Source organism: Oreochromis niloticus, linkage group LG2, assembly GCF_001858045.2.
Source record: "Oreochromis niloticus isolate F11D_XX linkage group LG2, O_niloticus_UMD_NMBU, whole genome shotgun sequence".
Classification (NCBI taxonomy): Eukaryota; Metazoa; Chordata; class Actinopteri; order Cichliformes; family Cichlidae; genus Oreochromis; species Oreochromis niloticus.
The window spans coordinates 7,760,907-7,784,050 of NC_031966.2; the positions used below are offsets into that span (position 1 = coordinate 7,760,907).

General features: G+C 41.1%; 1 protein-coding gene and 1 long non-coding RNA gene across 4 annotated transcripts in view; one reads left to right on the forward strand and one right to left on the reverse strand.

Annotated features, from left to right (window-relative positions):
• LOC100700286 (protocadherin-1) overlaps positions 1 to 9,000 on the forward strand; it is a 208,122-nt gene extending 199,122 nt beyond the window's left edge. For 2 of the 3 annotated variants that reach the window (XM_025909686.1, XM_013272824.3), the window contains exon 5: positions 1,578 to 9,000. In XM_025909686.1, coding sequence (XP_025765471.1) covers positions 1,578 to 2,005 — 428 coding nt within the window. In that variant the 3' untranslated portion in view covers positions 2,006 to 9,000. The remainder of the gene's footprint in view (positions 1 to 1,577) is intronic. The other variant, XM_025909695.1, reaches the window with a different exon arrangement.
• Positions 9,001 to 18,260: 9,260 nt separating this feature from the next.
• LOC109203688 (uncharacterized) lies at positions 18,261 to 20,064 on the reverse strand. The gene is made up of 3 exons (XR_002063449.2): positions 19,929 to 20,064; positions 19,745 to 19,854; positions 18,261 to 18,353 (listed from the first exon to the last, which is right to left on the reverse strand). It is a non-coding gene; the product is annotated as an uncharacterized LOC109203688 (long non-coding RNA).
• Positions 20,065 to 23,144: the final 3,080 nt, after the last annotated feature.

Sequence of the window (23,144 nt, forward strand, 5' to 3'; positions counted from 1 at the left end):
TCACGCTCAGCGCCCATCGTTGGATCTGCGCGTTCCTTCTGTCAGCAACAAATTCCTGGCACTTTGTAAACTATTAGTGACTTTAAAAATACACAGAGCTTTAATTAATTTTCTTCAAATAGAGAGAACTGCGTGTGGATAAAGGGATAATGACAGTTTTAATCAGCATCTCCTGCTCTCGCCAGCCTGTACACAGCTGAACTGTGACACTGCACTTGCAGTTTTGTTAGATTTTACAGAACAAAAGCATCATTTATGAGATCTTTGGATACACAAGTACCAATATTTATTCACCAAAAACATTTATCTGACTGCAGTCAAATGCAATTTACAACCAACTTTGGCTTTTAGCTGCAAACTCTCAGGGGAAATTGTTCTGCTACATAAGACAAAATCCCACAGATGAGCATTAATGCACAAAACAGCAAGTAAAGTTCAACCTAATAAATAACAATAAAAAAGAAAGACTTGCAGACACACATTTGTTACTGCTGGAGGTATTTATATGCATATACCTGGAAAAAAGTGCTAGCCTAGTAACTGGAATCCGAGCTTTATCATAATAGGTTGCAAAGAAGAAAAAGCATCACAGTCCAGCTTGCTCTCTTCAAGTCTGAGAAAGGGAGTAATGGGCACATCCATCCCAAACTTAAACACAGATCTCAAATCCTTGTGTCCATACCCCCGGCCTGTTCAATCAAATTCTGCAGATTTGCAAATGTAATCAAAACTCCCATCTTCAAAGCTTCATTTGTATTTTAGCCAATATTCATACAGCTAAGGTGATATGGAGTGACAATCAATTCTAAAGCTTCTCTGACTTTTTATTTATTAGCTTTAAAAGGTCGAGGTTTGGGGCCTCATTTGCTGAGATGAGACGACAACAACAACAACAAGCCGCTGCACACTACCTATTCAGCTCAGAATAGCAGACAGACACAGTTAAAGACCATTCCACAAAAAGACACATTACAGGTGCTTCTCCTCGCAGAGATGGCAAATAATAGCATTTTGTCAAAGCTGCTGTTGTGTACAAGCACAAGATGTCCATTGGCAGCAGTGTGTAACCCACTGGGTTATGACAATAGTGAGATGGGGCTGTCACTCCAAATATATTTCTCTGTAGTGGTTTAGTGTGACGTGCTCCTTTTAACCCTAGCATTGAGAAAACACCAAAAAACACTCTTTCTAACCCTAACCGAGTAGTTTAAAGTAACTAAACCTCACCAGAGAGTAAAACTGGAAACAAAAGCAAGACAGGACTTGAACTTGTCCCACCCAAATCCTTAAAACCTCCTAATGTGGATCGCTGTTGTTGCGGTTGGTGCATCAAACCCAAACTAGAGTCAAATGAGTCATCAGGCGGACCCAAGTCGTACTTATCAGGACGATTGTTTCTGTGTCTCCTTAGTGATTGCTAAATATAGCAGCCGGACATATTAAAAAGTGATAATATCTCAGTCTTTTTATGTGAAGCCTCTGCACCGTAATGTCATCTCCATCGCCCACCTTTCCTCGCACTGCTATTTCCACGGTACTCATGCTTTGCTTCTCTGTTTTTTTGTGTCTCTCTGCAGATCTCAGGCCTCTTCCCGACGTGGCAATGACCGGTAAATGCACCCGGGAGTGCACCGAGTTTGGCCACTCTGACTCCTGCTGGATGCCCGGCCAGCCTTCTCCCAACCGCAAGGTATCCAAGAATGCCCCCAAGCTCTCCACCTTCGTGCCTTACCAAGAGATGGACGGGCAGGAGCAGCTGATGGCCAACGGCAGCCCCAAGCCCCTGCCGATGGAGGAGCGTGGACCAGGTGGCGGCGGCGGTGGCAGCAGCTCCAAAGTGGCCAACATGCGTTTCATGACACCCTACAGCAGTGCCTACCCCAGTGGCGGAGATTCATCCAGTAAAGACTGTGGGATGGAGGAGATCCCGCTGAGCCAGGCGGTGGAGTACCACTCAGCTACCACTCCAACCGGCCAAACCTCCAAGAGGGAGATCTACCTGTGAGGGCACAGCTCTCCACCTTAAAACCCACACTCATCGCCCAGCGCTCCCCACCGTGCCCGTCGCTGCTCGCCACCACCTGTCGCGCCCCCTCACAGCTGCCCCCTGTGCCTATAACTTGCTGTGCCACAGCACCTACTCCCCCTTTTACCTTTTTTATAAATGCATCTACCTACAAGGCTTTAGCCCCCTCCACCTCTGCCCACAGACACCCCCACCCCCTGCAAAAACCAATCACATGTAAAATAGAAGAAATTCAAATCAATTAATGAAAATGCGGCTTGAGCTGCTTTGGAAGGAATGTAAACTACACCACATTGTTGTGATAATTTAAATGGGAAACTATTTAGCTACTCACGTTTTTCAGCTGGATTTTTTGTGTTGCTTTAGCTTTGTTGCTGTGTGGGACCAGAAAACAAAAAAAAAAACCCAAACCTTCCGGGGGGTGAAGGGAAATAACTTCTTGTAAATCCTACTTAAGTATACTGTGTATTGCTATCTATCCTCATTTTCTTTTTTTGGATTTACTTTTCTTTTTAGTTTTCCTCTGTCACCTTCGAAGACACAGGGAAATACTACGTTTTTAAGCCAAGTTGCATCAAATCAACTGGCTTGTTTTTGTCAGGAGCAGCTCATCGTTAACGTGAGACGTTTGTAGAAAGACAGCTGTTTTCCAAACTCGAGATATTTAGGGTTTTATTTCTTTATTTTGCTGTGGAGAATCTTTTTTTTCATTGTACAGGCTGTAAATATTACAAACAGTGACAGTGGAAACTGCTGTGGCAGAGCGGATCCATGGCCGTTAATCTTTCTGCAGCTCTTCATGTAACACTGGACTGAAAATGGTTGCATGTAGAGAGAAATGATGCCGTGGCATTCGCCGTCACACTGCAGGAACCTGGACTCTTGAGCATCACCAACGGTGCCGAGTTACAAACACAAGACTTTTTAATCATTTTTCCTCTGCTGTCTAACACTGGAACACGGTGGAATTTACGTTAACGAGGAAGCAGAAACATTAGAGGCGCACCGATACAACTTCATACAGAACCGAAGGAAACCTAAGTGCTTCTTTCAGAGTCTCAGAATCTAAGAAGCGATTATATTATTCATGCTGTTGTCAGTAGTATACCATAATATGATAAACTTAAACATGAATGTTACAGAAGGGTATCCAAAAATAGTCAAATGGTGGTTTTCTTGCATCAAACTGATCGTTTTTCTTTCTGGCATCGAATTATCTTCCACCTGTGTTATGATACATTCACATGTGAGAGACCTAAAAGTTTAAAGTGCTCAGCTTAAGGCAACATTGTTCATCAGAAAAAAGAAATGATTACTCTGTCAAAAAATCCATTTATTGTGCAGTTTCTGAATACGGATTGATTATGAGCATTTGCATTAATGAAGCCGAAAAGGTAAAAAAAAAAAAAAAAAAAAGCTTTTCAAATTAGTTAGAGTTTCGGCTTCTCCAGTCTGAAGACTTCCTGCTTTTCTGTATATCATTCTGAACTTAAGTGAGTAGGTTTTAGTTTGTCCAGTGGCTCCAGATCTCACAAATCTTTTGAGATTAAAATTTTTAATCCAGTTGATCCCAATAAACAACTCAATAAAGTGTTAATGAAGAATCATCACAGCTGTAGCTCTAGTCCATGACAGCCTGGAAGCTTTTATTTCAGACTCAATAAAAACGTTTGTCTTGTGACATCACAGGAAAGGTTTAGAAGGAATTCAAATACCAGGGTTCACACTCCAGGGAGCAGAGCGGGATCCGTGCATTGCAATCTGTTGGATCTCAAAATTTCTGATGCTTTGCATCATCCCCAAAGAACATGAATGTTCAGGCATTATTTCATAAAAATCTTCTTGTAGTTGTGAATCAAATCATAATCATCTTTGAGATTCAGCCTCTGAAGAGCATGAATATCCACAGGGAGTGTAATATTGCTCTGTTTGCTACCACTTTAGGGTCAAAGTCACTGCCTACAATAAGTACTACATGAGTATCTGTATTCATGCAGTCAGTGTCTACTATTATCACCATGCCTGCTTGCAACTACATGACACCAAGGTCGTTGCTGACCATTGACCAAAGCAGAGCTGTGACTAGACTACATTCAATTCGATGTTTATAAAAAAGGATCACCCAGCCTCATGACTCACGGAGCTTACAGTGTTGTAAGGTGGGGTGGGTGTGGCTTAGAAGCTCAACCAGGTCATCTACTAATTAGAAGGTCGATGGTTCAATCCCTAGCTGCTCCAGTCTGCATGTCAAAGAACTGGTATAATTCTGAACCCTGACGTGTGAATAGATAGGAAGCACTTAGGCATGCAGTAATGGGTGAATGAGGCTTGTAGTATAAAGTGCTTTGAGTGCTCAAGGAGAGTAGAAAAGCGCTTCATAAGTATGAGGCCATTTACCATTTTAAAGCGTGCCCACAGGAAGCATTACTGATTTTATTTGCTTCTTCAGAGGTGATCATCATCAGCATCACATCCATGTCGCACTTCTTACCACTGCTAGCTTGGAAGGCTACAGCGTCGGGAGCTCACTTTTAGAAAGTAAATGAATATAATCTAAGATTAATGATTTCCAAAATCTTCACTTAATCTTTCAAAGCTTAGCAGAGAGCAGAGATGTTGTTCGCGATGCCTGTTTTGTTTTTGGAGGCAGTCCCACAAGCACAAAGCAGCTGTAGGCTTCCTGATGCTGACAGTCCACAGAGTGTTATGGCTCCTTTATCCTTTACAGCTGTGGTGGGCTTCAGTGTGTTTGTGGTGACTGTGGTGAATGTTTCCCTGCTGTTTTTCGAGCTTGAAGGAAGAGCTCTCCAGTCTTTGTCGCTGCTCGTTATTTCCCACCTCTTTACCTTCTCAGTGTGAGGCCGAGCCGTGCAGCGTTTAGCAGAAGTATTTATTAAACCTGTTAGCTGTGTGCAGCGGGGGAGGTGGCTGCCATTTCCTGCAGTGCTGAAGTCGCACAGGAATGCAGGATTAATGACACCTGTACAGGCTCGAGTCCGCTAACACCCCCTCCGCACAGCACAGCACAGCACAGCACAGAAACTCTAATTACAACCTGAGGCTCGGCATATTACCGGCAATAATTTGCACCAGTAAAAGTGAGCTGGTTTGGAAGTTCATTCATTCCGAGGCTCATGTTAATGGCTGCTGAGGATAATGTGAGATTTCACCTGTAGTGATGCACGCCAGCTGGGAGTGGATGGATGAAAGGAAAGGCACAGTGAGAGAGTGTGCTGCAAAAAATCTCCCGAACAAGTCATTTAGTCTCACACTGAGCTGGAAAGTCATAAAATAAAGCAAAAACTGTGGTGATATTATTTTCACCCGCGTCCATCCCAGTCTGGGATTTACCTGACAGCTTCTCAGGCAACTGATTAAAACATTTACATTTACTCTGATGTATATTTTCAGGAAGGCTTGTACAACTCCAACCTAGAATCAAGGTCAGATGTTGAGTTTTAGTCAAGAGCCATTTCGGAACATGCACATATTCACCCAGAGGAGAACTACTTCCAGCAAAGTACAACTGGTGGCTGAAATTAAGCAACATATTTTCAGAATTTACAAGAAAGTCGTTCAATTTTGTTCATTTTTCTCAAGGCCCTCTCTTTTATTTTTATTCTCTTTTATTCATGTCCCCATATAAAACTACTACCAAAAACGCAGACAGTAAGATAGGCATTAACCAGTCCATGTGTGATTGTCAGTTGCATCAGAAGAATCCACAGTCTGTGAGACTCTTGGATAATAGAAGCACGGCCACCTCTGTTTGTGTCACCTGGTGCGAATTTGGATCAATTCACATTTTTGCACAGAGAGATAATCACATAACACAAAAACTCCGCTTTGCATTTAGTCTGAACACAGCATAACATGCACCTTTTTCTTTTTGCATAAGCATTTTTGGGCCTGAAGAAGAAATAGTAATGCACATCTACTAGGTGTCCATAATTAGAGATTTAAAAATATAAATCCCTTTGCCTTAACAGCTTCATCAAATTAAGACGGAGAATATAACTCTTCATGTCTTCTAATAATTGTTGAAAGGCGCTACAAAATCTGGTAATGTTGCAAAGACTGGTTAAAATGAAAAGTGCATGTGCAGACTCTGCATCCAAAAACTGATTTTGATCTGTAATCTGAATACCAGCAGATTTACCTGACCCACTGGATTCTGGAAGGAGACAGATGTCCTTTTGGGCTTCCGTCAGGAAGGGTGTTCAGCATTAAACAAATCTAACAAATGAAACGTGCGGAGCTACTCACTGTGACGAGCCATTAGGAAAAAGAGAATAGCTGACAGTAGCTTTATCTGCAGATTTGTCAGTCCATCAATTAAAAAACAAAATGTTCATTTTAATTAAAAAACCTCTTCAGTTAATCCTACACATTTATAGGACTTATACATGAAAGATATTAAATTCTGCTAGAAAGTGAATCTGCCTCATGTTGTCATTTCCAGAACTGCTGCCTTCCAGAAAAAGGCAACAGATTTGTGACTGTCTCACTCACACGAGCACAAAAGTCTTGATGAGCCTAAATGACTAGTCATTAATGTTTTGCAGCATGTGATATGAACATCCTTTTTTCACAATCAAAGAGGGAACATCAAAGCGATGCCGACAAGCTGAGATGCCAGCGAAGAAAACACGGCAAATTGGGGCTATCGGAAGGGTCACGCAGAGGTCGTGTTATTGTTCTATTAGGCAAACAGTCGCCTTCACCAAGAGTTTCACAGTGATTCGTGGCGCTGCCTTTGTGCTGGTGTTTTTGATGCGTAATTGCTTCTTATTGTACATACATTTAGCATTTGGTGTGTTGAAGCTCTCCGTGTGGGCTGTGTGTGGTTCAAAGCGAGGTTTCTCCGTTGCCTCGACGATATTTGATTTTTGATTGATGCATCTCCTTCTTAAGAACCTGCACACACGGTCATTGTGTTCTGCATATAAGTCAGCCATCATTCAACCACCATTCAGTCCTCACTGTGACACAGATTTAGAGTTCATAGGCCCCAGCGCCGCTCCTCGCCTTCCCCATTCTTCCTCGGGTGATTTAAAGCTCAGAGCTCGGATTGATTATTTACAGGCCAACCTTAGAGGCCCATGTTGACTTTCCTCCTTCCTTTTCCCCTTGCCACGCTTCAAATTCAGCGTGAGTGAGTAATTATATTCTCTTCTGTGATGCTTACCCACAGCCTGGATGGGCGATAAACTCCCAAGTGCCCGAAGTCTTATGCTGTGCAAGGCAAAGATATGGGAGAGGGGGAGAGGTCATATAGCATCGGTATAACCTCAGCTCTTTCTCAGCAATTAACCCCAGACAAAGAAAAATGAACCCTGGTAATACCTGATGACCTTTGGTGAACTCTGCTGTCGCTGTTTGCTCTTTAGGCCTCCCGTAGTTTTGCTTGTGCATTAAAGCAAACACAGGTACTGCTGGCATGTTTGCACAGTAACATCAGGCTTACGATGCTTATTACAGGCATGAAGAAATGTGTCAGGGCTTGAGCATCCCTATATTAGAGGTCCAAAAGTACGTGGACATGTAAATGTTTGCGTCTTATTGTTAAACATGTGATTACAATAACAACCCTTGGAGCTGAAAAATGAAGCAAAGTGTGAAGTGTCAGAACTCCCATGTTTACTGCAGCCTTGTGGACAGCGTCCTCCAATTGTAGGGTGAATTATTATTATTATCATTATTATTTTAATATTATTATTATTTTAAATTCATATGGGTGTGTGGCCACTTTGATTGACCAAATTAGCCATTCAGTACCGGCTAGTCCTCACCTTTGTTAATCAGAGTCACTAAGCTGGACTTCTCAATTGTAGTTGTGCTGTCGGTGTACTTTGAGCATTTCTAATGGGTTTACTGGATAAATGAAACAGCTTACATTGCGATACAGCCCATACAAGAAGTCTTTGCTTCCACTGTGATGTATGAATTTCAGTATTTCATTAGTATCTTAGCTGATGAGTGGGTCTGTGTGTTGAGGTGGAGTGCTAAGTAATCAGCTTACTATGATGCTTCAAAATGTGGAGCCCACAGCCAATGGGAGAGGTCATGGTGGCTACATCCATCCACATGCAGTCGATTACATCATCATGAGTACCAGCAGATTTTGGAACCCAGTAACAGAAATTTGCAGTTGTTTGGTAACGACGCCTGTCATGCGGTCCAGCTTATCCCAAAGGTGTGAGCTGTGGTTGCAGACAGGCTCAGGTTACAGCAGAGTGGGAAAACCATTTTGAGAAAACTTTTCTTCTGTTCTTTTTTCAACTAAAGCACAGAGTCAAACTATGAAGTTCAAAAAATCTGAATAAATGTGGATTAGTTCAGTTACAACCAGCCATACCATATATGGAGCAACAGTCATTTCAGACTTTTTTGCAATGTTAGGTAAAAACCCCACATCAAAAGGAGAACCAGCAAGAACTTGGTAACAGTCAGTGTTGGGTGCAGTAATGCAGTAATGTAATGTGAGTGTATGCAGACTCCAGCCCAGCAGCCGGAGACTGAAGATCAGCAGGTAACAGAGGCAGTGATGAGCAGTCAGGGTTACACCTCAGTTTCTACCTGTTCATTTTTCTAAACTAGAATCATCGTGGGGACGGCTTTAAAGTCTGTTTTCATCTGGTTTCCATCTTTGCTTTGTGCTGTGTTCATATGTAAATACTAAAGGATCGTATATCCTCATCAGAAATAAGGATTTATGTCGGTGTGTGGGACTGTAGCGTAAGGTTTACATTAACTGGTGATTATGAGACAATGTGTTTCAGATAATCCTGCATAGTAACAAGAAATTAATAAATGAGTAGTGTAACAAATTACTTTCTCTGGTGAGCATACTGCATTACTTTTAAGAAACATGACAAGTAATGTGTAATGCATTACTTTTTTAAGTAAAACAGGGTTCTGGTGAGGAAGGAGAAATTCTTTTTACCATAAAGACCCCTGAGCCAACAAAGCCAGGCTCAGGGAAAGGTAGCCATCTGCTGTGACTGGTTTGGTTGTTAAAGGTCTCTGTACTCCTCTTCTGTGTCCTCACAAACAAGTTTTTTTTTTTGGGGGGGGGGGAACACAATCTAAAACATTTGCATGACCATAAGTGTTTGGTCTCTCAAACAACCACTTCCTGCTCCCTGGTGGAACACGTGAACCCCAAAATCCACCACCACCCATCAGCCCCTAGCAGAACTGCTGTCACACACACAGGTGTCTCTGCATGCAGTGCACTCACATCCTACTGCCTTTAAATAGAGGGAGCTGTCCAGTTACAGAAAAAGAGTATATCTGTGTTTATTTCTGATACTGCCAAAGTATTGAATATTAGATATTCCAGAATAAATATAGATGATAAAAACATTCAGCTGGGCCTGAGAGAAAGAAATAAAACAGCAATTTAATGGATAATCTTTTTATGGCACTCGAGTCAGCTGCAGTTCGTCCTTTCAGTCAGCAAACACAGACATGAGGAGCTTTACCTTATAAAAAATCTGATGCGTTATCAAATATAAGCATTTCTAAGGGAAAAGATATTGATCAGAAACTGTATTTGACATTCATAGCCGAGTGCAACTTAATGCATATGTATCTACAGTTTTCTTTCCTTTTTCCGCCTTCATACTTCTGTGCAGCTTTTACTAATAAAACGAAGCGAGTTTACTTCTCAAAATCATTCGTGGAAACTGTTTTAGAATTAAAATGCAGACCTTAAATTAAAAATATGCTTTTTGCGATTTCAAAATGTTTTGGCACCAAAACAAAAAAACATTGGTTTACCCTTGATGTATTATTAACAGCTAAAGTGCCCTACCATAGTTCACTTCTGAAACACTTTATAGACTGATTTATGACTCCAACACATAAACATCTCCCAGGAACGGTTTATTTTTAAAATACACATTGGTTTACTACTGACAGGCATTATTTATGTATGAAATCCACAGCTGTACTTAACAGAAGAGAAAAGTTTGCTTTCTTAAAACGCAGACTGTGTCTCAAGTCGTCAGACTCTTAAAGCTGAACTTATTTATATTCATTGTTTAATAATGACACGCGTCGTTGTGACATACCTTTGACTTACACGTGTTACCAACTCTCGAACCTTACTCACGTTTTTTTTTTTCCACATGTTTTTGTCGTCAGGGTTAAAATATCAGCAAGCTTAAACTCACAACACACACAACAGTGGCTGTTTGATGCCAGGTTTGGTGCTCTCGCCTGAAGCTTAAATTCATCTTAAAGAAGCTGAAAAGAAGCAATCTAATGTTCCAAGGCTCGACGTAAGATAAAGAAGGATTATGTTGAACTCTAAATCAGGAAAAGTCACTCAAATTTCTACACAAAGATCAATGGACAAGCAACAACCAGCTCTTAACTGGATGTTGTTGCTTTGTACAACAGTCCAATGTTGTTCATTAGAGCAGCTTTAGGAGAGTGCAGTTTGAGATGCAGTCTGTATTTCCTACTTATAAAACATTTTCATGCACAGCCCTGATCCAGCTGTGAAACTCTGGTGGTCCCTTTATGGGTCACGTCTATATCTGTGAGTTCAGCTGAACGGTGGATTCTACAGTTTGAACAAAAGGTGAATGTTTTTGGTTTCGCTTTGTTCTAATACACAACGGGATTGATTTAATTCAGCATTTTTCCCTCCTCGGCCTGACTCTGTCAGCGGTGTCGTGAGTCTGTCGGTAACATAACGACTCAGCGAATTCATCTTTCCTCTCTCTTTCTTCTGTCCACTTATATTTAGACCGGAACCACTTTGTGGCTCTCGTGTAATCGGTGTTTTTATATCTGGGGCGTTTGCATTGATAATTGTGTTTAAGTCACAGAAATAAAAGGCAGCTTTTATCACATTTAACTCAAAGGGAAACAAGAGACCTGTGTTTATTTTTGAAATTCAAAAATCATAACTGCCACATCTCTGCTTTGCCTGATCTCTGTTAAGGGTCAGTTTTAGGCTCAATGTTGACTTTTGTAAACAGCTTTAAAGAGGCTGAACTAAGTGTACTTTAACCGTCATGACTTTTACCCACTTTGAGCACCAAAAGCCTGGGTCCTACATTGAACATCACTGCATCAGACTCTAAACTCATGTTTGAGGTTTAGTTATTATTTTTGATGAAAAGACCATTTGGCCACCATTTGAACGCCATCGTCACCACGCTAATTTGATTTGCGTGACGGTAGCCGGTGGATTCTTTGACTTGCACTTCTGGAGTGCAGAAGTCTACAGAATAAAGGCGGGCGATCACATGAGAGCTGCAGACGAGTTCCACATGAAATCATGTGATAGACTTTGGAGTGGTTTGCTGTTTTTTGGTTGTGTATTATACTGAGGCTGGAGTCTCCGCAGTCGGAGCTTCAGCTGAGCATGAAACAAACCAACTTTATAAATATTATACATTTTTGTTGTTGTCACAGTTGTTTTATCAATGTTATGGAATCAACACTGCTATAGACATACTGTATGAATATAAATGGTTGTTGCTGTTTTCTTACCAGACGCGGCGTGTAAATGATGATGATGATATCTGTTTTCTGAGCAGGCAGACTGGACTCTGTGTTTTCTATTTCTTTACTCCATCATGACTGAAAACCAGACCCGGCAAGCTGAATGGAGAATGTGAAAGTTCAGTTATTTTGCGATTACACAATCAGTCAAATTCAATGTTGATTTCCCAAAACATAAAACAGTTGATCTCGACAATAAGACAAGAGCCACGTCTTGGTTTGGGTGAAATGGATCTTTGTCGACGGTGCCTGCAGACACCTTTACCATTATGCGATCTCTTTGGTTAATGCAGCAAAAAAAGGGGAAAAATACAAAATTTCAGAATAATGTTCCTACTTATCTCACGTAACTACGTCGATTTTTCTGGTAGTGATGAGCAAAGGATGTGACTTCTGAAGAGAAACTTTTGTTTCGGTCTAATAGTAAACAGAATTTCTTGGAGCTCCTAAAGTGCTAATCTGTGCTTTTTATGTGTGTTATTTTGTGTGCTGAAATTAAAAGGACTTTAAGGGCTCCATTAAAATTCTTTGAAGAAAGAAATTAATCAGTTTATAATCACTTCTTTTGATGTCATTTATCTCCCAGAGATATGTGATGGTTACAAAAAGAAGAAAAAGAGAAGAAATCGGGACCGCAAATCAGCCAGTGAAAAAATAACTACAACAAGGTTATCATCATCACACAAAGTGATGTCAGTGGAGAGGGGTTTTTTTGAGAAAGGCAAAGTTATTTATTCGAGATGTGATTGTGAGAATTGTTTAGGGTCCTGAAATTATTTTGTTGTAACCTTGGAGGTAAAAATCCCAGAAAAAAAAATCTAAACGGTGGCATTGGGCTTCCTTGTGTGAAGGATGGAGTAAAGATTCATATCGTTTTAGAAGAGAAGAAAACAGCAGGACAGAACCGCCGAATCACTTTTCGTCTTTACAGGAAGTCCACGTTTGTAGCCTAATTGTTGGTTGGTTATATTTATATAGGAAAAATGCTAGTGATGCCTTGTTTTTTGTACAGTTTTATGTACATGCAAGTGTAGGTTTTTAAAAAAAAAAATGACAATAAAAAATATATATATATTCAAACAACATGAAGGAAGTCTGACCTTGAACCTGTAGGATTATATCGTCTCAAGTACCGTAGGCTCTATTAAATGTAGGAGTGATGCGTCAGGCTCAGAGCGGAGGATGGCAGTGCGCCTCCTCCAGTCACCCGTCTGCTTTACCGCTTTCTGTTCTCTCATGTTCGTCTCAGCCGAGTCTTAAGACAAACTGTACATGAATTTTTGTTGTTTTCGGTCTTTTCATTTTCTTGGAGGAAGTTGGGTAATGTGTTTGTTTGAGCCTCATCTGTTCTCTTTTGATCAACATTCGCATGTTTGAATTTGAAAAAAAAATGTGGTCTTTTATTTTTGCTGAGCAAATCAAAGAAATGATATCTTGTAATTACTCCTTCCTTATAGCTTTACAATAAAATACATCAGTCAAAGAAAGATCCCGGCTGTCGCTCAGTTTGTCTTGCAGGTGAAAGTCTGGAATGAAATCACGTGTTTTTACTAGAAAACAATGTGGCTTGCTCTTATTGGCCGGCATAAAATCTCAAATACTGGATCCATTGTTTCTGATTAAGAAATGTTGCTATGCATGTTTCTGCAGTGAATAAATGTCTTTGGCATATTTCTGTGCAGCGCAGGTCAGCAAAGCTCTTGGGACAAATCTGAGCGTGCCAATCAAAAACAAAAGCCTCCTGTAAATCTCCCTGCCACTGAATGTGCCAGAGTGCAAAATCACACAAAAGAACCAATCAAATAAATATCAAAAACTGCGACTTGCAGTGCCTTCAACCATTCAACGATGCAAGGGTGGGTGGTGCTGTCCTGAACAATAGCGTATTTTCCCAACGTCAAAATCTCTGATTTTATAAAAGTGGGAAGACATTACAGCCTTCAGCACACTTTTAAGAAAATAATCTGAACGAACTCAAATACAATGACCCACATTACCTTCATGAAGCAATTCAAATATACAGTAATGCCTTGTAACAGGATGTCTGCGATCCATTTACACTATCACACGTTTAAAGTCACCAACACAGCGTACCAGGCTGAAGCTGTGTTAGAGTAAAATTGTAGGTTATGAGGTCATTTCAAAACAGTTTGTACTTCCTCATTTTACAGTGAGAGAGATTCATAAGTGAAAAACATTCAAGGTGCTTGCCAATGTTCCAATGACTGGACCTACCAGCAAATTCACATTGAGGTGGAGCCTGCCTTTGAGCATCGCACGTTCTGATCTCAGACTCTGCAGGTTAGGATGTTAAATAAAAAACTGGAAACTGGAGAAACACTGAACAAGTGTGGTTTGTTTCCAGGAGAAAAGCCTCTTCTCTCTAAAGAGAACATGGCTGCACAGCTTAGCTTAGCAAAGCTCCCTCTGAACAAACCACAAGACTATATATAATAATATTTTGTGGCAAACTCATGCATTGCCATTAAAAACAATGAAAAAAATTAAATAGCAAAATTCTATGTGATAACTTTTTTGTAGTTGCACGTTTATCCACCAGTCTCCAGTGATGATGATGACGTCATACTCTTGTTTCAGTGGAGGAAATTTTATTTATTCTAAAATAGTTTTTAGAGTGTAAATCTATAAAAAAAAATAAAAAAAATTTAAAAGCCCTATACACTGATGTTTTCACAGCTCACACCACTACAGTTGACTTTTGGATGAGAACAAGCATTTCAAGTCTAACGTCAGAGAACCAGTTTGTTCTAGTTTCTAGCAAAACTAGAAAGCAACTAGTTTTGCTTTCATGAGTTAGTTTGTTAATCACTTTTTTTTATTAAGCTAATGCACAAATAACAGCTGACTGAAGTAAGTGTGATGCTCTGTGTCCACATGAATACCTTGATAATTTATGTAAAAAAAGACACAATTCACATAAGCAAAGAAATTTAACAAGTGAAAACTTTTATTTGGAGAGAACATTTTAAGAACCAACAAGCTTTATGAAATTTAAAAAAAAACATGATTAAGTCATATACCTGCTATATAAACACTCATGCAGTCATCCATAGGTCAATAAGTTTGTCATGAAGTGATGAACATAGGAACTGTGCTTAATATTTCTTGTATACCTCTTGTTTCAAAATGTGCAGCTTTTACTTTGAAGGCGACCTGTCGCTGTGTCTGGTTTGTCTTGCTCTTGTTCGCTGATGTCTTGGTGCACAGATCTATATCACACGTCCTCGTCCATATCCAAGGTGACCATATGAAAAACAAAATGTACACATTATTTAGACAATATTTGCATCTGAAGAATAAATTCACGTGTATCAACATCTATATTTGCTTAACGAGGTCAAGGAAAATAGGGAACACCCACAAACTGCCGTTTCTCATTATACAACTTGAACAACTGCACATGAATTATACTTTTTACATTGCAGACTCCTTTACGTGTACAGTCACTGTACAAACCAAGGTCTAAAATAGTTTCCAGGAAGATTGCAAGGATTAAGGCTCTCAGTCACTGGATGTGCTTTTAGGAAAGCTGAAATCAGTCAGTCAATAAAACTGTGAAAAATAAATAGAAATAGGTTCGATGACACAAAAGAATTTACTACAGCCATTAGCTTGTCACAAGAATGATGTTCATGTTCCTGCTGTTCACTTAGTTAAACATGAGCCTTGTTACATGTGTCGCTTCAGAGCGGGGACAATGCCAAGCACAATTTCACTTCGACTGCCTTTATTTAACACTTTTTATACCACTGCACAGCCACATCTGCAGACACATCTGTCCCTTCCCATAAACCTGCAGATGCTGAGTCTAAATGAAAGATTGATGGTCAGCCTGATGGAGAGGTTACATAAGGGTTCTGTGTTTTGTACCTGGAGTAAATACTCCAGTCTGAAGATGATCATTGAGACCATGACTCTCTTCTTGCTTTGCAAAAGCATGAGAGTCTTTCATGTAGGCATCATAAAACTAAACCTAACCGCCCATTTTAAGGTCTGTAGATGGAAACAAAGCTTCTGGTTGCATAGACTTATAACATCTTAAATCACACTCTATGGCTGATTAGCTCAAATTAGCATGCCACTATATCTCTAAACAGTTCAAACAAATCCACCTCCTAAACATCTGCAGCGCTTTAATTTAACAGGCCTGCTGTGTCATGGCGTTCGACAGCTGTAAAAAACGAGGATGTTTTGTGTGAAGTCGTGGGACAGATGAAAAGAACTATAGTGATAAAAAACATAAGACTTGTGGAGAGCTGAGACATCAAAGTCACGAGCCAGGACTAACTGAACTAGGACAGCGCATTACAAGTGAAAATTGTGTTTGGTGCAAACTAAAAATGTAACGCAAGAGTACATCCGAGTTTCAGGTAAGTGCCAGTTTTTGTGCTGTCTCCCTCCCCTCGACCATGGCAGATGGACGCCCCTCCCAGACCCTGCTTCTGCTGGGGGTTTTCCTGTTAAAAGGGTGTTTTTCTTTCCCACTATTGCCAAGTGCTTGCTCAGAGGTAATCTTTTTATTGTTGGGGTGTTCTCTGTATTGTCTTTAGCTTACATTATAAAGCACTTTGTGGCAGCTGCTGTGCTATATAAATAAAACAGAACTGAATGAAAGTAATTTGAATATGTATTTAAAATTTAAAAAAGTATTTTTAAATTTGGAAAAAACATTTCTGACTATTTTCCTGCAGACAGCAAAAGCCCAAACCAAGCCTCAAAACATGGAAATGACATACAAAGGTTCAATCTATGATTTTTTCAAAATAAAGAGTTAAATCTAATCCCAGCTTTTGTGCCAATGTGGAAATTTGAACATCTATGGCCTCCTGCTGGGAAGGCTGTATTTTCTGATCAATATCAGCTGAAAGCAGAACCACAGGAAACAGCTGACCTCTTTTTCCAAGTGTCCTTTTGTTGGACTTCCAATATTCCTTATTCTGTAGTCCACAAACTTTTGTCCAATTTAAAATAAATAACTTGCATTGACTGATACCACTAACCTGCTAAAGTGATTTATTTTTTCGTCACATTATTAAGAAGTCCGGACTGATCAAACTTTCAGCTACACTTTGTAACCTATTTGTAGCCTAAATTCCCGAAGGACGACCTCGGTATCTCTACGGGAAGAAAAAGCAGATTTTGCTGTCCCGGTTTCCCAGCGATGGAGAATGAACAGCTTCCAGGGGTATACTTCCTCCCGTTCTCAGGATAAAACGTTTCCGGCTCCATCTTCGGAGTGACATACAGCCTTTTCAGCGTCGCTCTCCTGATGTTCCTAAGGAGTCGTAAACGCCTCGCCTCGGTTTCTTCAGCGTTATTGGATTCCACTTCAGGAAATTGACTCGTGAATCCTCAAGTTGCAGAGTGTCATGCCCTAAAGTGAGACACCACCCAATCACATTTCAATAAAAACAAACCCTGTATGTGGCTGCTGTGCACGACGAATATCAAACAGACTCGGAGGAAGGCACTTATGACACTGTGCTTATAGCGCTGTTGCATCGCATTACAGCAGTAAATTGAAATTCGGGGCAAAATGATTAAATTCATTGCCACACAATATTTCTGGGAACAACAAAAAGAAAATATTATCACAGCTTGTTTTGAGGAGGATGACACACTTGCAGCAGGTTGCTTTTCTCCCCCTTGTTTTCCCCACAGGTTTCATCACTTTACCCTATTTCTCATCTTCTGGTTTATTTAGACTGTTTGTCTTCACTTGCCTCCTCCTCCTCCTCCTCCTCCTTTTCTCCTCATCCTTTTTTCACCATGTTTTCACTGTTGCAGCCCAAGTCCTGCACACTTCACTCATCTTATCCCCCACCCTTAACTTGTCCCTTATTTTTAACCTGCTCTTCTATTTTCTTCTACTTTTTGGTGATTTGTACTTTGTTCTCACTTCTTTGTCACCTGTTGCCTTTCCTTCACTTGTGTCCTTCCAAACCTTATTGCCCCGTCTGGCCTTTTAATTCCCTCAATTTTCTCTCTAATCTTTTTTTGCATTCTTTTCTTCCTTATCGAGTTTTTTCCTTTTTATCTCTTCTCTGTTTTCCCTCCTCTTTATCATTTGTTTTCCGTGTTTTTACTATCCTTCTGTCCCCTCTCTCTCACTGCATCAATGGTTTGTGTGTCCTTGCCTTCATCATTGTTTCCTGTTTGCTCCTTTCCTTTATTTTTCTCCCCACTTTTGCCATCCATCATATCTTCATTGCCATCTTAACCTTCTGCCTCTTTATCTTTCTGCTTATTCCTGCTTTTCAGCTTCCTTCAGCTCCTGTTTCCTTCATTTCTTCATTTTGACAGCTTTGTTGATTTGTTCCTTCTTCCAGCCAAATCCCCCCCCGGAAACCTTTGTGTGTGTGTGTGTGTGTGTGTGTGTGTGTGTGTGTGTGTGTGTGTGTGTGTGTGTGTTCCTCGGAGGTAGTGCTCTCTCAAACCTGTTTCAGGGCCACTTTCTGTAGAAAAAGAAAAAGAGCCATGCCAAGGAAGGGCTTTGTGAACAGACCAAAACAACTGCATGCTGGGCTCTCAAACAACTTCAGATTCAACATGTAGACACAAAAGCATCAGTGTAATCACCATCTTGTTTTCCCTCCGGTGCTTTTGTGTTTTTGGTCTCACAGTTTAGTTTGTCTTCTATGTGTTTCCTCCTCTACCTGCACTCGTTCACCTTTCTGTCCTTGCCTTTTCTCTTCTTGTCTCTCAGATTCTCTTCATTTCTCCCATTGACCCCAGCTCATCTCTGCGTGTGGTTCTGCTGAAGCAGGGGTGTAAAGCATACCTAGAATGGGAAGTAGATGATAACATAATAATGTAAGATAAAACCGTATTGATTCTCGGCAGTGAAAGCAGGTCGCAGCAGCAACCGCAGAGAACAGCAGGAAAATTAGAGGGAACAGAACAAATCGAATACGCCGAAGCTTCAATTTAAAGGTGACAGGGGCACATTAAGATGACGATGATTATGATGGTTAAGGTTGGGTTCTCCAAAAGATTCTAAAATGAATTTAAAAAATCACAGTGGGCAGAAACATAAAGAGGCATCCCCTAAACACTCGAGAGCTGAGACTTCCACAACCAGCAGCCTCTCTCAGCCTGCTTCACACTCCAGTCTGAGCTGGAAGACGCAGAGGAGGCTAGAGAGGAGAAGTGGATGATGGTGTTACATTTTTGGGAAGCAAATTTTTTTTCCCCAAAAATGAAAGCAATAGAGGCCAACGGGACACAGAGAGTTTCGTGTAATTCCCATCAGGCAGTCTGTCAGGCAGGTGGTGGGTGGGAGGTGATGCATGGATGGAGGAGAAGTTAAAGTAGTGAGCGGGCTTACAGCAAAGGGAAGAAGAGCTCCTGTGTTGCTGCTTCCAGCAAAAGGCTCTGTAATGACTGTAATGAGGACGTGATGATGCAACCGAAGGCATCATAAAAGAGGAAAATAAGAGCTGAAGCTAAAGAAGCGCATCATGAAATTAACCCTGAAACAATACGTTAGCATACATCCAATTTAAAGCAGCAAAAATGCTCAGCAGGAACAAACAACACTTCCTGCCCCCAGCAAATAAAGCAGCATTTTTAATAGTTAATGTGGAAGCCGCTTTTATACTTCGCTTACAAGTTGCATGCGCCCCTCCCGCATTGCAACTCTAAAAACCCTGGGAGCATTTTGTTGGGCGTGTTAAACTAGTTTGCAGCACTGATTCAACAATGTAATCCCTCCATAGGCAAAAAATAAAAGAAAAAAAAGAAAGTGAAAGAAGAGACTACTGCTGTGTACACAGTGTTTTTCCAGGGGGCGTCCCCTTCCTGATCAGCTGATTAAAGGAGAGAGAGAAATCTAATTGACTAATTTAACAGTCAAAACTGCACACGATTTAATGGATGAGGTTAAACATTATAATTAGTTTGCTAAGTGTGGGTATTATTGTCATGGTTTCTGTGGGTTGGAGGGTTTTCTCCATCTTTGCTCTCTCTGTTTCCTGATGACCCTGAAGTCTCAGGTGGAGCAGTGGACCGGGCTCTCTCGCTGGCCCGCCCCAGATTATTGCTACCTATCAGGTGGTAATCAAGGTAATCGTTTTTTTCTTGTTGATCCTGCTTTATTCTCATTTTCCAGTAAAGGTCTCGATGGCTGAAGACAGATTCCTCCATTTCTCAAAATATCTCCACCTCACTTACCTGCTCAACTCGAGCTAGTCGCGCTTCATTTGGTAGGAAACAGTTTTGCTGACATCCTTGTTCTCCACCGCTCCTTCACTCTTCACCTGCACACTTCCACCATGTTTACGCTGAAGGAAAACCAAGTAAGAAATCAAATTCCTAAAATAAAGACTGTCAACATGGTCTTTTTTTCCACACTCACCTGGACCTCTATTAACCCTGTTCTCCCGTCCAACAGAAAACCCTGCCTTGTTCCAGCCGAGCAGCACTTCTCTGAGTCAGTTATTCCTGCCTTTAATTAATTCCTTGGTGTTTCCTTTTGTAATAAAGATCATTTAACCGCCAGTTGCTCCCGAGTCCTCGTTCGCGTCCATTATGACAATCATTAGCAGTGCTAGCACCAGCAGACTTTCCTGTGCAAAATGTAGTTATACATTATACATACATATTGCTTCAGTTTATTCTGGCACAGCTGCCATATAATCAGTCAATATCAAGGTCAAAGTGCTGCTGAACTGTGCTGGTTCTCTCAGGTTCTTACAGAACACCTTGTTCTGTCAAACTTCCTGCCACAGAGAGGTGCTGCCTTCTGGCTGGTAAGTGGCATTAGCCTATGAGCAGAGTCCCATTGTGAAGCCTTGCATTTTTTTGTTGCCATCTCAGTATTTTAAAAGCAGATCTGACCAAGAAACAACTTTAACTTCGAAAATGATCATTGACATACGACCTGAAGGTGGCGACTGACCTCATTGGCCCATCAGGAAAGTGTTTAGCATGTTCATGGAGAAAGGGAGCCAAAGGGGCACATTTGCACATTTCTAACATGTGGTTTTAAACACTTAAAAAAAAGGATAATTCTTGGTGAATATTTTACCGGCTAACATAAGAACACGTTGTCCTCCTACTGTAGGGTCATTGAATTGAATGTACAGTCTACATTCTTCTCAAATTCATTCTTATAAATATGAATCAGCAGTGCAAAAATTGGGTTTTATAAAATATGTTGTGACAGATGTTCAGATGTTAAGTTTCTTACAAAAGTACTTCAGTGGTAAATCAGTGGCTCGCTGCCACGTTCCCTCGCTGCTGTCACTCATTCTCGATTAACAAGAAACAATTTTACGACATATTATAATAAGACGCAAGCGTCTGAGTCACTCTTTTCTTTGGGCATACTGTGGAGGAATCGCCAAACGCTAATGTGGTGCAATTACAAAGTTAAACACTCGTGAAGGCACTTTTGCACTGTATCTCTGGTTGGTAGTAAAGCTGCAGAGAGGCTGATCCCTGCTAAAAAAATATTATTTGCCTTGGATAAAGAGCTCATTGTGATGTTGTTCCTCTAATGGAGAGAGCATACAGACGGTTTATTTTGATTACGTCTCCCACTGCATTTGATTAATTCGATTACACTGCATTTAGTGGCATTATGCACTGCTGCACGATGTCACTATAATTATATCAATAAAACAGTTTTGGGTCAGGTTTAATGAATTTTTGCCATTTTCTTTGCAAAGCGCTCCACTTCAGAGTGCATTATTGTCTTTCTTAACCATGTAGAATGACCGATAACGTGCTAGAATTAAAACAACGGCGATAAGCTTCTCTGAGAATTTTTAAGGCTAGAGGGGTTGCATTTGATTTTCTGTTGGAGACGTGTTTCTTCTCCTGACAGAGGAGGCTTCCGTAGCCAAGCATCTAAACAAACCAGCGCTCGCTCCCTCTCTGAAAGCATGTCCTTTCTTTGGTCTAAATGTTGCATGTGTATGTGTGAATTAAACCAGAGCCTTATCAGAGCGCTCGCAGCCACAAGTGTTCCCATTGAAATGCAAGGCGCGATGTTTAATCATTATAAGCGAGATCTGCGGTGGCCGGGCTAATCTCCATTTTAACATTTCACACAGCGCCTGCAGTTATGTGCCTTTTTTCCTTCCCTTCTCTCCGTCAAAATGACGAACAATAGCTCCTTTCTGCGTGGCGGTGAAGTGGCGGCAGAGTAGGAGGCAGAGAGCCGGTCGGCAGCGTTAACAGCAGCTAACAAACTTGACCTCGGCGGGTTCATGCAAATTCACAGTTAGAGGGAATAATGGCTGCTCTTACTAAAAACACGACCCTCACTTGAACCCGCACCATCCTGCAGAGGAAGAAGAGCCGCTGTAGCTGCACTTCAAGTTGTTTAAAGGGACCAAGATCACCCTCGGGATCATTATGCATTACAGAAAGCCATTTACATTAATGCATTAATTATGGTTTTATGCATTTTATGGGGCTTAATGAGATGGCGGGAAGATTTCTTCTCCCACTGGTCAACCAGCTGGATTGTTACCTGAGATAACTGAGAGGCTTTTGTTTTTAATGCACAGGACACTTGCTTATTATTCCTGTCTGAAAAAGGAGAGCAGCTGACAATGGGAGCTAAAATTTGTGCAAAGTTTTGTTTTTAATTGGTAAAATATAACTACCCCTACCTGCTCCAGGTCTGTCACAAGTCCCACACCCACCCACCTGACATCACCGGGAGTTTGCTGGTAGAGTATTGCACTATATTGTATAAATAACACTGAAATTAAATGAATTAACTGAACTACAGAGCTACAAGCATGAATCCAAAAACATGTTCTCCTTCTAAGATCTGAAAAAATATCTGTCTCCCCACAAAAACCACACAAAAGATGTATTTAACCAAAGTGAGCAGGACATTTCTGACTGTGGGTTTGTCATTTTCTCTTTCATCGTGATAATATTTACCATGCGTATCTTTGTTGGTGTGATTTCCTGTGTTTGTCTCGTTCCAGGCCTTTCCGATTGCTTATCCCTCATTAGATTAACCTTTGCTGCGGTCTGTGTGCTGGCTCTCTTTGCTTGTTTGTACTTTAGTGATCTTGTATCGGCTTTAGTCGAATGAAGCCGACTTCTGCCCCCGTGTTGCTGCATTTGGACCCTCTTTTGAAGTGAAAACATTAGATTGAAAAGAGTTGAGAATCATTCATAAGACAAAGGCAATTGCTATGTTTTCATGCTCTGAAATAAACCCAGCAACAATTACAAGATTATATAATTTTCCTTTATGACAGGAAGCGCGTGTTCCTTGAGGTCATGATAGCTAGAGGAAGTGGACAAGCTCTACCATGAGATGGTGCATGCTTCTGCAGTTCGGACAGTACCAGCTCTCCCTCCTCCTCGGTCTCCCTTCCTCCCTTGTGTCTCCGATGTTCGCGGCCTCTCTCCATCACTGTCGGCCCCAGGGCAGGCCGCTGAGGAGCCTGCTGAGGAGTGAAAACAGAGGAGGGGTGAAGAACTGGAAGGAGGGATGGATGGATGAATGAATGGAAGGGGTGAGGGGGTGGGGCTCCCCTCAGGGCCTCCAGAGGCAGCACTTGTATCAATCACTCGACGGGAGGAGGGGGTGATTCTGACG